Here is a 15,051-nt window from a genome sequence, read left to right as displayed (position 1 = left end):
TATATATATATATATATATATATATATATATATATATATATATATATATATATATATATATATATATATATAATGCCACTTGCTTTTATGGTAACATTTTGGGTGGAGACGGCAAGAGAAAGATGGGATCAGATCATGTGGGGGACTCCATTGCGTGATTGCCAATCACTTTTATTTTTTAAAGATTGAAGATGCAAGCAAGTTTGTAGAGAACGTCAATAGAAAAAGTTTTATGGCATCTGAGTTATGAAGGTCGTTTTGCTTTCGCGATCATAAGAGTTTGGCTTCTGTCATTTTAACTAAACATTAATTAGAAATATTTCACACTTGTGCTGTTGTGCACGCTGGCACAAACATGGAAACATAGCATTTTCTTTTGACCAAGTGTTTTCTTTTTCTTTTTTGGGAGCATGTATTGATGTTCTTCAGACCATTCAATTCAAAGGTGATTAACTTCAACCCTCTCTTTACATCACATGAAATTAAAGTTCATTTGTTGGCTTCTACCCACATTCAACTTTTCGTATCTCATTGGAATTCCTCTCCCAGTTCTTTCTAAAGGTGTCTCTCTCTCCTCTTTCTCTATATATATAGATATGCCAGTTGAAACTTACTTCCAAATCGTTCCTTAGTGGGGGCTGAGTTTTTGGCCCCAAGTTTGAGACAGGCCTAAGTCGTGCCTAAGAACCCTAGTTCCATGTCTATCGATAAGCATCGACAAGTCACCAATCAAATATAAAATCTTCTCGCGATCGCATCATTATCGTGAAGTCTTGTCGAAATCAAGATGAGAAAAGCAGGGATTCATTTTTATATTCTCTTCGAGCGTTGGATTTGTGCTTGCCTTTTGTGAGGATCCAGCCTCGGCCTATACCATAGCATTTGCTTCCACCTTTTGAACAAGTGATGCTTCTGCAGATAGAACAAACATTCGCTTACGATCATGTGCTTGTGATTAGATCCTCCCATTCATGACTATATTTTTCTTTCTCTCTCATGATTATGAGCTTTTATAATGGCAAGTGTCGTTGGCTCTCCTTTTATGGAAGAGCCTAAGAATCAAAAAAGGATTAAGCTTGTAGGAGTAAAAATAGCAAAAGATGCTAACTTTAAGACGTCAATTGCTAAAGAAATTGTCACGGAAAGTGTTGTGTCTTTTTATTATGATTGCGTGCCATGGTTTAGCCTTTTGTTATCATTTATAAATGAGAGGGTGATAAGGTGGTCCAAAATTGGAGTCGTAAAGGTGGTTGGGAGCATGTGGCTTCGAGCGTCTCAGTGGTCCAACATTGCAGCAGCTTGTTCTTTCATATCCTGGATACAGTTGTGCTTCTTTGCGAAATCAAACATGGTACTGTCAAGAAGATGAAGAAGAATCATGTGCCGTGTTTGAGAATATCTGACTGGCTGTAATATGATAGAGACTGCACTCATCTTTCATTGTGTTTAGGCAATTTGAACTGATGCAGAGAAGGCTGCAAGTAAGAACTTTTTTCTACTATTGAAGCAAAGACCTGTTAACAAAAATAGGTTGTTTTAAACTTTTCCTGTAAGATGTAACACCTCACTTTGAAAAGTTGAGTCTTATACTTAAGATTGTGAGGAATCTTAGAGGACTTCTAAAAATGGTTGTCAATTGATTGATTGAGAGGAATCTCAAAGGACTTCTAAAAATGGTTGTCAATTGATTGATTGGGAGGAATCTTAGAGGACTTCTAAAAATAGTTGTCAATTGATTGATTGTGAAGAATCTTAGAGGACTTCTAAAAATGGTTGTCAATTGATTGGTTGTCTTGATTATTAGCTTTTTTGGGTTGGAATCTTATTTTTTGGATTGAGATCTTAGAGAACTTATAAAAGAGGTTGTTAAGTAGTTGGTTGCCCTGGTTTGTAGTCTTTTTAAATTGAAACCAAAACTACGACAGAAGAGTTGGGATCCATGGATGGAGGCCCAAGCCCAGTGTGGGAGTAGACCAAGTTGTTAAATAAGATAAAAAATGAACCAAAGAAATAAGGATGAATGGATAGGGCTTTGCTCTTCCAATGAAAAATGGTTATGCCGTCGCAAATAAGGACCATTTTTCTAACATTCTGCAGTTATATGTGCAATTTTGAAAAGAAGAAATCATCAAAGGTTATGACATATAAAAATATCATGGTTTTTGCCAAACTATTGCATTACTAACATTGTCATAATTCTGTGGGTTTCTTCAGATAATTTCAAAAGGTTATTGTATATTCAATAATTAAAATTTAAGCATTATTTTCATTGGGAAATATCCCTTCTTTTTCCCTAGGAAATTGTTGTTATTCACTGAGTGAGATGTCGCTAAGGTTTAATCAGTGATTCTCTTTTCTTCAAAAAATTATCTAGCAGATGGCTTTCAAAGCGTCGTCGAGGCTGAACAAGGAAATAAATTCCTTCAATTACTCTTAGGTATAGATGACAATGATTTCTTTCCACCATCAAATCTCATTTTGGAATATGGCAGTTAATATTGGCACTCTTGTTTTCCACAAAGCTGGTTGTAGCAGCATAACATCCTACTGAAAATTGTTATTCCAGTTCCACATTCTAATTCAGGAAGAATCTGCACAAGCCACCTTTCTATCAGTTATTATTTAGAAGGAGCATATCACTAGTTCTCCCTACTACATCTAGGAGGCCGTGGTTTTTAATCCACCTGAAGGATAACGTTAACTTGTGGGTTGCAGTCTTTCCATAGGCAAACTTATGTTCACACTGTGTTTGGTTAGATAATTAAACATTAAGATAATCTTAATCTTACACCATTCGACCGACTGATTTTATGGCCGATCATGTCATCCGGTCATCATGCCTAGCAGGCAGCAACGTCTGGCTTACAGTTAAAAATATTGGCAGGACATTCTCTAGCTTGATTTTGAATTTTTTCTGGCCTTCAACTGTAACCAGCGTAGCCGGAACGCTCATTTTTTGTGTTTGATGTAGGATTATTCCAAAAACTTAATCTGGCTTGTTCTGTAACTTGTTAAGCATAATGCCACATGCTTGCGGTTATTCAATCCTCGTCTCTCCTATATTCCAAGGCCACTCTACAGAAGACACGGCAGTCGGTCAAACCCACTTATTTCTAATATGTCTTGAACTTTGGGACCAGGATCGAGAGGTAATATGAACTGAACACGACCGTGACTATTTATGAGCAGCAATAGGACGTGAATAGGCCAGTGGACAGGCCTGACAAAAAACCAAACCAAGTGGTCCAAGAACGGGATGCTAGTCAATACGTAAGTTTCTTTCAATTTCTATGACAAAGGCATGCCGGAGATACGCTGGGTAGAAATTTCTTTCTTTGTATCGAGCCACCATCATGTTGGTGCATGAATAGTACAGGCAAGACTATTCAAGAGTTACAAGGTTCAAAGAATCCAACAATAAATACAAATGGTACAACAATGGGCACAGATAAACGCCGTTGCTGGGAATATATCATCATGATTAAGGAGTTTAAGAATATTCCGGATGATGGTACCGATGATAGTAGCTGCGTTAGAGTTTATTCTTGCCATGAGCATTAGTGAGATCCGATAATGGTCATATTCAATATCCCTTGCATGTATCGACATTCATAGTGCTAGCAATTCTTGCAACCTTTCCAATTAATAGTTTCCGTGATTAGAGTAAAGAGGTGACAAATCAGAGCTATCCGTATTCTATTTAGCTTCTGGTATTGAAGTTCTAGATTATGGCTCGTTTTCATTATTGAATTTTTTGGGGACGGTAGTGAATGAGAACTGCCGGGGCTGCTTTCCACAATAGAGGCCCCCCTATTCAAATCCAGCTACGTCCGGGCTCCTTCACCACTCCATTCTCTCTCATCAGATCTCTAACACGAGCTGCGTCTTCCCACTGCCCTGCTGATGCATGTATATTAGATAAAAGGACATACACCGCAGGGTTGTTTGGTTCAAACTGCAGAAGGTATTTGCTTGCAATTTCTCCCAACCTTACATCCCCATGAGCTCTGCAAGCACTTAATAGAGCCCACCAGATATATGAACCCGCTTCAAAGGGCATCCCCTTTATAAATCTCTTTGCTTCGTCAAGATTTCCAGCTCGTCCAAGGAGATCAATTATGCATGAGTAGTGATCTTGGCTGGGCGACAAGCCATAATCCTTAATCATAGAGGAGAAAATACGACAGCCATCATCAACTAAACCTGCATGACTACAAGCAGAGAGAATGACAGTGAACGTGACTTGATCATACAGGATTCCCAACTGTCCCATTGTCTCAAAGCAACCGAGTGCCTCCTCTCCTTCCCCATGTTGGGCATAAGCAGCAATCATGGCATTCCAAGAGACGACGTCCTTTTGACGCAATCTGTAAAATACATCTCTTGACCAACTTAAGCATCCACATTTGGCATACATAGTAACGAGGGCATTCCCCAACGACGTCTCCCATTCTAGTCCACATCTAAGAATATAGGCATGAACTTGCTGCCCTTGTCTAAGAGCCGAGATACACCCACACGTGCTTAATATAATGCTGAGTGTATAGGAATTAGGACGAACCTTGGATTCCTGCAGCTTGTAGAAACAATCCCAGGCTTCCATGACTAATCCATTCTGTACATATGCAGAAATAATCACATTCCAAGAGATTAAGTTTCTCTCAGGCATGTCACTAAAGAGTTTCAAGCAATCATCGATTGCACCACATCTTACATATGTACTAGTCAAAGCGTTGCAAACTTGAGAATTCAATATGAGACCATCTTTATATGCCAAGCCATGAACCATTTCTACGTATTTTTGTGCCTCAAAGCCAACAAACCCAGCCAGTATGCTTCCATATGTGAACTCATCTGGCCTTATTCCACTCCTCAGCATCTTCAAGAACACCTCCATGGCTTCCTTCCAGAACTTCTGCTGCCCATATCCTGCAATCATGGAGTTCCATGAAACTAAATCTCTGTTAATCAACATCTCAAACAACATCCGTGCACTTTGCAAGTCTAAGCAGTTCGAGTACATGTTTATCGCAGCATTGCACACTATAACATGATCTTCAAGGCCCATCTTAACAACATGACCGTGAACTTGCATCCCACATTTCAACATGTTCTTAAAAGAGCACACGCTAAGAATACTAACAAGAGTTGATTCAGTAGGTAATACACATGCTTCTTGCATCTCCTTGAACACAGCCAAGGCTTCCAAATACTTTGACGTACCAATTAATCCAGCTATCATAGCGTTAAAAGTTACTTGATTATGTATGTCGACGGATTCAACAAACATATCACAAGCATCATCTAGCATCCCACAAGCGAAGTACATAGTCAACATGGCATTAACAACAGAAGCTCTAGCCAGAAGCCCCGTTGGTATCACCACAGCATGAATTTGCCTCCCTAAACAAATAAATTCTTGGGAAGAACACAAGCTCAACAGACCAGCATAGGTGTAATGGTCACAACTCACGCCCGTCTTCCGCATTCTCTTAAACACTTGCAACGCAACTTCAGGTCGCCCGCTCTGAGTAAAGCCCGTAATCAACCCATTCCAAGCCACGAGGTTCCTTTGAGGCATTTCCTCCAACAGTCCAAGGGCAACTTCAACATCACCAGACTTAGCATGGGCAGCAACGAGAGTTGTCCAAGAAAAGACATCACGGAAAGGAATTTCATCGAACACATGGCGCGCGGACAGAAGGTCACCGGATTTAGCGTAGAAAGCGATTAGAGTGTTGCCCACTTGTAAGTAACGCTGGAAACCGGCGACCGTGACGTGGGCATGGAGTTGTTCCCCTGCGGCGACGTCCGCGAGGTTGGCGCAGGCGGTGAGGGCGCTGGCAAGGGTGTAATGATCGGGCTTCAGTTGGAGGAAGGAGTTGAGATGGTGGAAGAGGAGAAGGGCGTCCCTGTGTTGGCCTGAGCGTGCGTGCTTGGATATCAAGGCATTCAATCGGATGAGGGCTTGTCCGGGAGTCTGGCTTGCTCTCATCACCGTATCGTTCTGAACGATACGGAGAATCGGGCTGCATCGAGATAGAGAGGAAGAGAGATCCGAGTGCCCGTCCGCCGACGGCAAGCTCACCGGCGACCGCAGAAAAGCGGAAGAGTGAGGGCGTTTGTTGGCATTTCTTCAACAAAAATTAAATGTTACATTCAAAAGGTTTGTGCTCCAAAGTCTCAACTAGGGAAATTAAGCTCCTACCACAACATTCAAGAAAGCAAGAAATCTGCACTAAATGATGCAGTGACCATTAAAATGCTCCCCGAGATCGAAGCTGCCTCCTCACTCCTACGACATTAAAAAAATCTTAACGTGCAAAATAAATTGATGTATTATATGCACACACTTATAAGTAATAAGAGAAAGTGAGAGAGAGTCTACTTTTAGATTATCTTAATTGGCTAAAAGCCTTGACTTCCACGGAAAACTAAATGGGCAGAGAACATGCAGCATTAACCAAACTTCAAATCATGCCGTTAAAGTAGCCTATAAGCGTGACAAGCACGTCAAGCTATGTGAGTTCTTGACACAAAAACCAAGAAACGAAGTCAAAATTTCTGGTATCGAATTGGCCTCAGTCATCGCTTCTTCCAACCTCAAATGCACAACTCCTTTGCCTTGTGAATGAGCTTCAACCGATGTTTGATCATTTTTAAAAAGCTATTTTCCATCTTTTCGCTTACTAACAATAGATGAGAAATTGATAGGAACTAGAGTTTTAGGTGGTAGAGTCATAAAAAATCATCGCAAATGTTGGTTGATCTTTTTATGATAGATAGTTGAAAGAAAAACAAGAAAACCAAAGGAATTAGTATTTTGATTATTTATCATTAATTTTAATAACTTTTTTTTCTTTATTTTTCTTTCAACAATAAACCTTCAACAGATCAATGGTCAATTCATTTTTTTTTGTTATGAAATGTTCATACGACTTATTATGAAAATACTATTAAAGTCCAAAAACTGATCGACATAATACGTGTTCTACATAATATATGTATGGTTAAATTGCAAAGAATTTCTGTTAATAAAGGTGGGAGGCCGAACCCCAGCAGGATGTTTTCTTCTTCTTATAATAGGAATGATTGAAGGGCAGTGCGCCTCTGATTCAGATTCGTTTTATGACTAATCGAATGTTGCCAATTCAACTCGGAGTTGGATGTAAAATCCGATACAGAAAATTCACCAACGTATCTGAATTCTTTCAAGTACAAATCATTCCTATTCTTATCTTTTCTTTTTCTCCCAATTATTAATCCTTTATCATCCTTTTCATCCATTAGTATCCTTTCAATTTTTTTTTCCCCATCCAAATAGGCCGTTGAAGTCCAATGCCTGTCTGAATCAAATAGGAACATCTTATATCAAATCCGGACTACATGATGTGAAATTTCAAATCAAAGTTTTGGATTATATCTGAAACATTGACATCCACAGTTCTTGGTCCCTGTTAAAATTGCATGGTTCAGATTCAGATCTGTCTTGGAGGTGCACGAAGCTTGATTAGGACCCGCATTCAGGATTTTTCACAAGAACAAAAAGCGTTTTGGATCTCATGAACTAATAAACCCATGCTCATACTTGTCATAAAAATGGAGGATTAGTTCGTTTCTCTGAATTAGTTTATCTATTTCTGGTGAGGTGCAGTTTGGTAGATCTTTACCAGATCGTGATAAGGGACCTACCTTAGGTGCCAAACTTTTGACTTCACTAGAATCGGAGCTCAACTCAAGCAGGGATTTCTTTCTTTGCCAATTAGATCGAGCTAATTTTGGCTCATTTGTTCCAAGAGAATACATGCTCATAATCAAACTTTTGGATTTCAAATCTCTTGAATTGAATTGGGTTCAATCACTAAAAGAATTTGAATATTTATTTTTTTTTTTGGGATCTGACTTATCATGCTGTTGCTGATGGGGTTTAATGGGTGCTCAAATCATGGGGGATCTCAAATCCGAAGCTATCAAACACTTTTTTTTTTGTGAATCTGATACCTTTATGTATTCAACAGATCCAAACCTACGGGTTTAAAACATTTTCTTAGATCTGCCATGGACGTAACTTGAGATCCGATTCTCTTGAATTAGGCTCGTTCTGCTCGTGCGGTTGGTGCCTGAAAAGTAAGTAGACTTGTATTTATTCAAATGAGGTGCCTGGAAAATATCAACTTTTTAAATACCACTCCTCAATGAGAAGAATATGGCCATCTGATTGAAGGCAATGACAGAAATACTTTTTTTTTTTCTTTTGAAAACGAATATACGGTTCTTTCAGTACATGTTGCTCTCCTTAAGGGCAACAAGAATCTGAAACATGAGCCTCTCATTCAGCTGTTGGGCAGCAGAAATATGTTTCAAATCCAGAGATTTCCAGAAACATATAGCTGTTTATAAAATTATCGTGAAAAGTTAACTCATGATTCAATAGAAACCAACAAGTCACTGACGATATATATATATATATATAGATATTCTTCCTACTTTTTACTTGAGCATTTCAAATTAAATGTTGAGAAAATTAGATCTGTGAATAGAAAGTAGTATTCCTATGATAAGTAACCTAAAAATATCCTTAAAACATAAAGAGAAGATTGTGTCTTAAAGGAAATGACTAAATAAAGTAACAAAAAGGTGAATTTGTCTTAAAAGTGAAACAGGAGAAATGATTTTCTTACCAATTAGACAATTCCAAATAGTTTGGGTCCTCATGGACGCATTTGGAAATAACTAAAAACGAAGAATGATACGGGAAAAATCGTAATCTTCATCGATTAAGATCTAAGCACGTGTGTGTGGGCGCACGCATACACACACACACCACCGAAGATTTCCGTTACCCCTTTTTCTTTTCGAGGCTTTTTTTTTTTTCAGTTGAGTCATCTTCACTCTCCGCCCTGAGTCGGATTTGGATCTCCCTTTCTCCCATAATTATATAAAATCCCCGATTTCTGCTGCTGCTGCTGCTCTCTCTCTCCCCTCCCCCCCCCTCTCTCTCTCTGTCTCCGTCCTCGACCGGAGCCCTAATTCTTCTCTTCGCCTTCCTTCCCATGGCTACCCGCCGATCCGTCTCCGCGCATCTATGGATTCCGGTCGTGTTTTTCCTCTGTATCGTCGGTGGAGGCAGATCTTTCTACCTACCAGGTGTTGCTCCGGAAGATTTCGAAAAGGTTCTTGTTTCTCCCATGTGTTCCTGCTTTCATTCGGATCGAGCGATCTCGATCTTGTTTTTCAGCTAGTAGTTGACCCCTTCGATTTTGCGTTTGATTTCATCGATTCCGTCGATTGTGGAATTTGATTCGCTTCCGAAGATTTTTATCGGCATACTTGTTGGATTCTCGTCCATGTTTGATGGATCTCTGTCGGAGGTTATGGTGATCTGATCTGTTCCATGAGATTAGGTTTTAATTGCGTGAATTGCTGTGTCCTTCTCGAAGAAATTGGTGAACCCTCGTTTCTATGAGTTGATGCGGGGAAAGGATTGGGCAGGGATCGCACTTGGACGTAATTGACGCGCCACACTGTAGAAGGGCAAGGAAGCGCGTAGGTTGCGACGGTGGTTTTGTAGATACTCAATCATCTCAATATGCTTTAGTCAATGCACCTCGCCGCAAGCTGTACATTTCAATGAGGAAGAGGCGAATTACTGGTTTGATTTTTTTTGAAGAAGCGTCTCAAATTAGCCGTATGCGGAAGTTGTCAAATAGGTCTTTGGAAAGTCTGGTGATTCTGATCTTATAGTTATGTGTCGAGTGGAATTTATTTTTCTCGTTCATCTTCAGCTATAATATATTTCGGTTTCATGTAGCAAAATCGGTGTTATGCCCTTCAGCGCTAGAAATTGAATTTTGTGATTTCGGTTCCTTGTTTTGGGAAAGAGCTATGCTTTGGTAACAATCCGTAGTTACTAATGTAATTTGATTTTGTTTACTTGTATATTTTTTTTTGTGCGTACTATTTTCTTTGTGAAAATTGAATATATTGTTCAAAAGGGCATGGGGTTTGGATTTGGGGTTTCCTTGGACCATCTGAAACTATCTTGTCACACTGAAATTGCAAGTTTTTTTTTTTTTTTGTCGATCTTGTTGGCGCTTGGCGATAATGAAGTTTACGTGCTAGCACATGTTTTGATTCTTTTTAGCAATTTCCTGTGTTGTTCCATGATCAACAATCGATGTTTGCAGGGTAGTGTGCTGATGGTGAAAGTAAACAAGCTGACGTCTACAAAAACTCAGCTTCCTTATTCATATTATTCCCTTCCATACTGTTCACCAGAAAAGATAGTCGACAATACTGAGAATCTTGGAGAAGTGCTCCGTGGTGACAGGATTGAGAACTCGGTTTATGTGGTATGGTTTTTCTCTCCCTTGTCTCTGTTCGTCTTATATTCTTCTACAAGTATTAATATCAAAGTCTCTGTTAAACTTTGAAATTCAAGCCAAAACTAACATGCTGGTATATTTACAAGGTTACTGCTGATTCTGGTATCACGTAAACCTCAAGACCGAGATGCAGCAATAAATTATCGCATCATTGATCTGTGTTACTTGTTTTAATGCACCAAAAACTTCTATTGTAATTCCTGTTAGCCCCAGGTCATTTGGTTCGTGTTTTTTTGTTTGACAGTTTAATATGAGAGAGCCACAGAGTTGCAAACTGGCGTGTAGAAAAGTATTGACTGCAAAGGATGCAAAGCACTTCAAGGAAAAAATAGATGACGAATATCATGTCAATATGTAAGTTGTCTATTGGGTGTATTTTTGTTCTATTGAATTTGGGCAGCATAATGATTTGTTTGTGCTGCAACAAAGGATACTGGATAATCTTCCCGTAGTAGTTCCTTTGAAACGACAGGATCAGGAATCAGCTACCTTCTACCAACATGGTTTTCTAGTCGGCATCAAATTGCATGAGAGAGGAGTAAGCATCTGTGCTTTATGAACAGAGATTTCATTGTCATTTCCCATGTAGATATTTCAAGCTAAGACTTGGTTTGTGCATCCAGAGTACTGAACAGAAGTACTACATCCATAACCACCTGCATTTTACTGTTAAGTACCACAAGGGCGACTCAGTAGACACTGCAAGAATAGTTGGTTTCGAGGTTAGGCCATACAGGTCTGTGAATGGTTGATCCTTTTTTCCTGAAAGCATCGTTTGTGTCTACTTCTGGTGAAAGGTTGTTAATCTTTATTCTTACTGAAACCTTTCAGTGTTAAGCATGAGTATGAAGGTGAGTGGAGCGAGCAGATTAGCTTGTCCACATGCAACCCACATGCTCAACGGTTTGTTGCAGAGGCTGATGCTCCTCAAGAAATTGAGGAAAACAAAGAGATAATCTTCACATATGATGTGGAGTTTCAGGTGCAGATTGCTTTTTTTTTTTCCAGTGGCAATTGAGATTTCTGCACAACCTGGCTAATATCCTTATTTTGTCCTATCACGTTTTATTTGCAGGAAAGTCCTATCAAGTGGGCATACAGATGGGATACATATCTCCTGATGAATGATGATCAAATCCACTGGTTCTCTATTGTCAACTCTTTGATGATTGTCCTCTTCCTTTCGGGAATGGTGGCAATGATCATGCTCCGGACCTTGTACCGTGACATTTCCAAGTATAATCAGTTGGAGACACAGGAAGAAGCCCAAGAAGAAACTGGGTGGAAATTGGTCCATGGGGATGTCTTCAGGCCACCAAGCAACTCTGATCTGCTGTGTGTGTATGTTGGTACAGGGGTGCAATTCTTTGGAATGGTACTTGTTACAATGATCTTTGCAATGCTTGGATTCCTTTCCCCATCAAACAGGGGTGGCTTGATGACTGCAATGCTGCTGCTTTGGGCTTTCATGGGCTTATTTGCTGGTTACTCTTCTGCTCGTCTTTACAAGATGTTCAAGGGGACAGAATGGAAGAAAGTCACACTCAAAACTGCTTTCATGTTTCCTGGAGTTGTCTTTTCCATTTTCTTCGTCCTAAACGCACTCATCTGGGGGGAGAAGTCATCTGGCGCAGTTCCCTTTGGAACCATGTTTGCACTAGTCTTCCTTTGGTTTGGAATATCTGTGCCTCTTTTGTTTGTTGGCAGTTATGTGGGATTCAAAAAGCCTGCTATTGAAGACCCAGTTAAGACAAACAAGATTCCAAGGCAAATTCCGGAACAGGCCTGGTACATGAATCCAACCTTCTCAATTCTGATTGGAGGCATACTCCCATTTGGAGCAGTTTTCATTGAGCTCTTCTTCATTCTCACATCCATTTGGCTTCACCAGTTCTATTACATCTTCGGCTTCCTCTTCATTGTTTTCCTTATTCTCATCGTTACTTGTGCTGAGATCACTGTTGTGCTTTGCTACTTCCAACTGTGTAGCGAGGACTATCTATGGTGGTGGAGGTCTTACTTAACGTCTGGTTCATCGGCACTCTACCTCTTTCTTTATGCAGCGTTCTACTTTTTCACGAAGCTTGAGATTACAAAACCAGTTTCTGGAATGCTGTACTTTGGTTATATGCTTATTGCCTCATATGCCTTTTTTGTGCTAACGGGCACCATCGGCTTCTACGCCTGCTTCTGGTTCACAAGGCTCATATATTCGTCAGTTAAAATAGATTGACTGGCGTAGTTTCTTGCACTATATCATTTTCAGAGCAGCGAGCAGGCAAGCAACGAGGGATGCAGTCGATTCTGGACATCTTCTCCACCAAGTGAGCATCTTCGAAGAATTTTGTCTTTTAGTCTCATTTAGATTGCTCGCCATTGGTTTAGGACATGATACATTACCTGTATGTTTTCTGTAGTTCCCAACAAGGTTTCTGTCCCCCCCCTTTTTTTTTCTTTTCACTGTTCTGGCCATTGTTAAAGAATGAAGGTGTTCTTGCAATTGGCTATAGGTACAGACTCTTGTTGACTTTAGCCATTGTAGAACAAAAGCATAACTATTGATTGTCTGTCTGGAAATATTGGGAAAGTATATGAATTATATGTGATATCACGTGTTCTCTCAACATAGCAAGTCCCTCAAGTCTCTCTTTCGTCTGTTCTGTTTTTTTGGGTTGTTGATTTGTCCCGTACCTGTGTAACGTGCGAAAACGCCTTGGTTATTATAACCCTAATAGAATGGTTTCTGGATTTCGCCCACGCACTGAAACCATCATTCGTTTCTGCTTCTGATTTATGGGGAGCATATCTTGTGCTTTACTGTTCTATCGCATCTGACGGTGTGCTCATTGTTTTGCCTAGACGCTAACTCGCTAATCTTCGATGCGAGCCCAACAGATAATAAATAAATTAGCCTAACAAAAGAAACGATAAATTAGTAGGAAGCTTGTAATAGGGAGAAATAAGTTCATAACGAATTCCGTAAGTGACCCAGGTTCGCCCCCTTATGAGCCTTGTTGGACGGCAGACGGACTCCGCATCTCCTATTCTCATGCCGCTCATACTCGTTGAAAACACATTTCATACTTTGTGCATAATTTCACTTCAAAATGTACGTGCCAATTCTGCAGTCAATTTTCTTATAGATAGAGTTTGAATCATTAATTTTTAGTGAACAGCTTTTATTTAAAAAGTTACATCTGTGTAACTTTAAGTTTATTAATGATCACTGGATGTCTAACATGGAAAATCAGTTCCATTGATCTGAAAGCTGATTTACCCTCCACCTATGTAGCTCAAGAACATTGAAGCAATATGTGTTGTGAGTTTTGAGATGGGTTCAAACTCATACTCCATGACTGCAGTATGAGATGTTGGATGAGGGGGAGGCTAATGCAACCACTTGAATGAAGGATGAAACCTCCCCGACTCCTTCCTCAATCCCTACTTTACCTTTCTGCCCCCAACACAACCCGACCCTCTCCCTTTCCCTTAGAGTATATTGCTACTTCCAGTGCTTTCAGGAGACCTCATGCTATGCTTCAACTTGTATATTGATGTTTTCTCTTTTGAAACACATAGAGTTGACGTCGCAAGAATTTGAAACAAAGACTAACCACTACCATTCTCCACCCTTTCTGTTGTGACAATTGAGATGTTGCACGTCATATTAAAACACCAAGACATTACTCTAATGGTGTATCGGATTTATAAACAAAGCACGGGGTAGGACATTTGGTTTCCCGCTCCTCCTTGACTTGGCCCAGGCCACCACCTTGTCTTTCATTTTGGTTCTGTTGCTGATTAATCAATGTTTCAGGAATGATGCTGAGTATTTAAATATCTTAGTGTTATAAAAAGAATTATTTGGTTTTGTCCATTTCTGACTATGTAAGTCCTACCTGAGGTTCATAATCATTTCTAGGTGAACAAGAGGTTCGCAATCCACCACATGAAAAAGAAGCTCGAAAGCCTTCCGTTTGCCCCTTGCTGAAGTCCTGAGTTACATCGGGACCTAGGCAGCGTATGGATCACCTATCATCTAAAGTGTCACGATTTCATCATTTACAATTCAAGTAAATAATACCCATGAGAATCGAATCGATGACTGCCTTCTACATGACCTGGTCGACCAGCTACGCTAAGCCCTTTGGGCCAGATTCATAACTGTTTGTGTTTTTATATTGTCTACCAATCTGGCATAGCAGTGCCATGTTTTGACAAGTCTTAGAGATCAAGAATTGCCCGCCCATCAGAAGCACGGAAATGGAGAAGGGGCTTCATGGCAGTGAATATGGAGGCCAACCCCTTGGTAAGATCTGATTAACGACCTGAAACAAACTGGGCTTGCTTGGTTGAGTTCAATAAAGGAAAATGGGTCTTAATCTTAATCGGACTCAGGCTTGATATGCGGCTCATGTGGCCAGTGGCTGCGAACATGAAATCCGACGAAGATCTGATGCACTTGTGTGTAAAGTTTGGATCTTAAATTCCCCCATCAGATTTGGATGAAGCTCCAAAAATTAAATTCCAGGTTTGAGTTTGAGTGGAATATGATCAAGAAAGATCCAACTTATTTGAATCTAGTAAATGGTGGACCTAGTCCAAATTAACCGTCTACATTACTAACAGCTATCCTGTACTTTCCAATTTGAAAATTTACCCCACC

At 39.9% G+C, this 15,051-nt stretch overlaps 2 protein-coding genes across 2 annotated transcripts; one reads left to right on the top strand and one right to left on the bottom strand.

Moving 5' to 3' along the window:
* Positions 1-3,334: 3,334 nt before the first annotated feature.
* Positions 3,335-6,308, bottom strand: LOC116249985 (pentatricopeptide repeat-containing protein At3g49740). The gene has a single exon (XM_031623302.2). It carries the CDS (start codon positions 5,993-5,995, stop codon positions 3,815-3,817), a length of 2,181 nt encoding a protein of 726 aa, XP_031479162.1. The 5' UTR covers positions 5,996-6,308; the 3' UTR covers positions 3,335-3,814.
* Positions 6,309-8,923: 2,615 nt separating this feature from the next.
* Positions 8,924-12,991, top strand: LOC116250884 (transmembrane 9 superfamily member 8-like). The gene is made up of 7 exons (XM_031624859.2): positions 8,924-9,173; positions 10,188-10,352; positions 10,630-10,739; positions 10,815-10,923; positions 11,009-11,121; positions 11,217-11,367; positions 11,461-12,991. Exons 1-7 carry the CDS (start codon positions 9,054-9,056, stop codon positions 12,616-12,618), a joined length of 1,926 nt encoding a protein of 641 aa, XP_031480719.1. The 5' UTR covers positions 8,924-9,053; the 3' UTR covers positions 12,619-12,991.
* Positions 12,992-15,051: the final 2,060 nt, after the last annotated feature.

Source organism: Nymphaea colorata, chromosome 3, assembly GCF_008831285.2.
Source record: "Nymphaea colorata isolate Beijing-Zhang1983 chromosome 3, ASM883128v2, whole genome shotgun sequence".
Classification (NCBI taxonomy): Eukaryota; Viridiplantae; Streptophyta; class Magnoliopsida; order Nymphaeales; family Nymphaeaceae; genus Nymphaea; species Nymphaea colorata.
The sequence above is the reverse complement of the archived record's forward strand: the minus strand, read 5'-3'. Positions and strand labels throughout refer to the sequence as shown.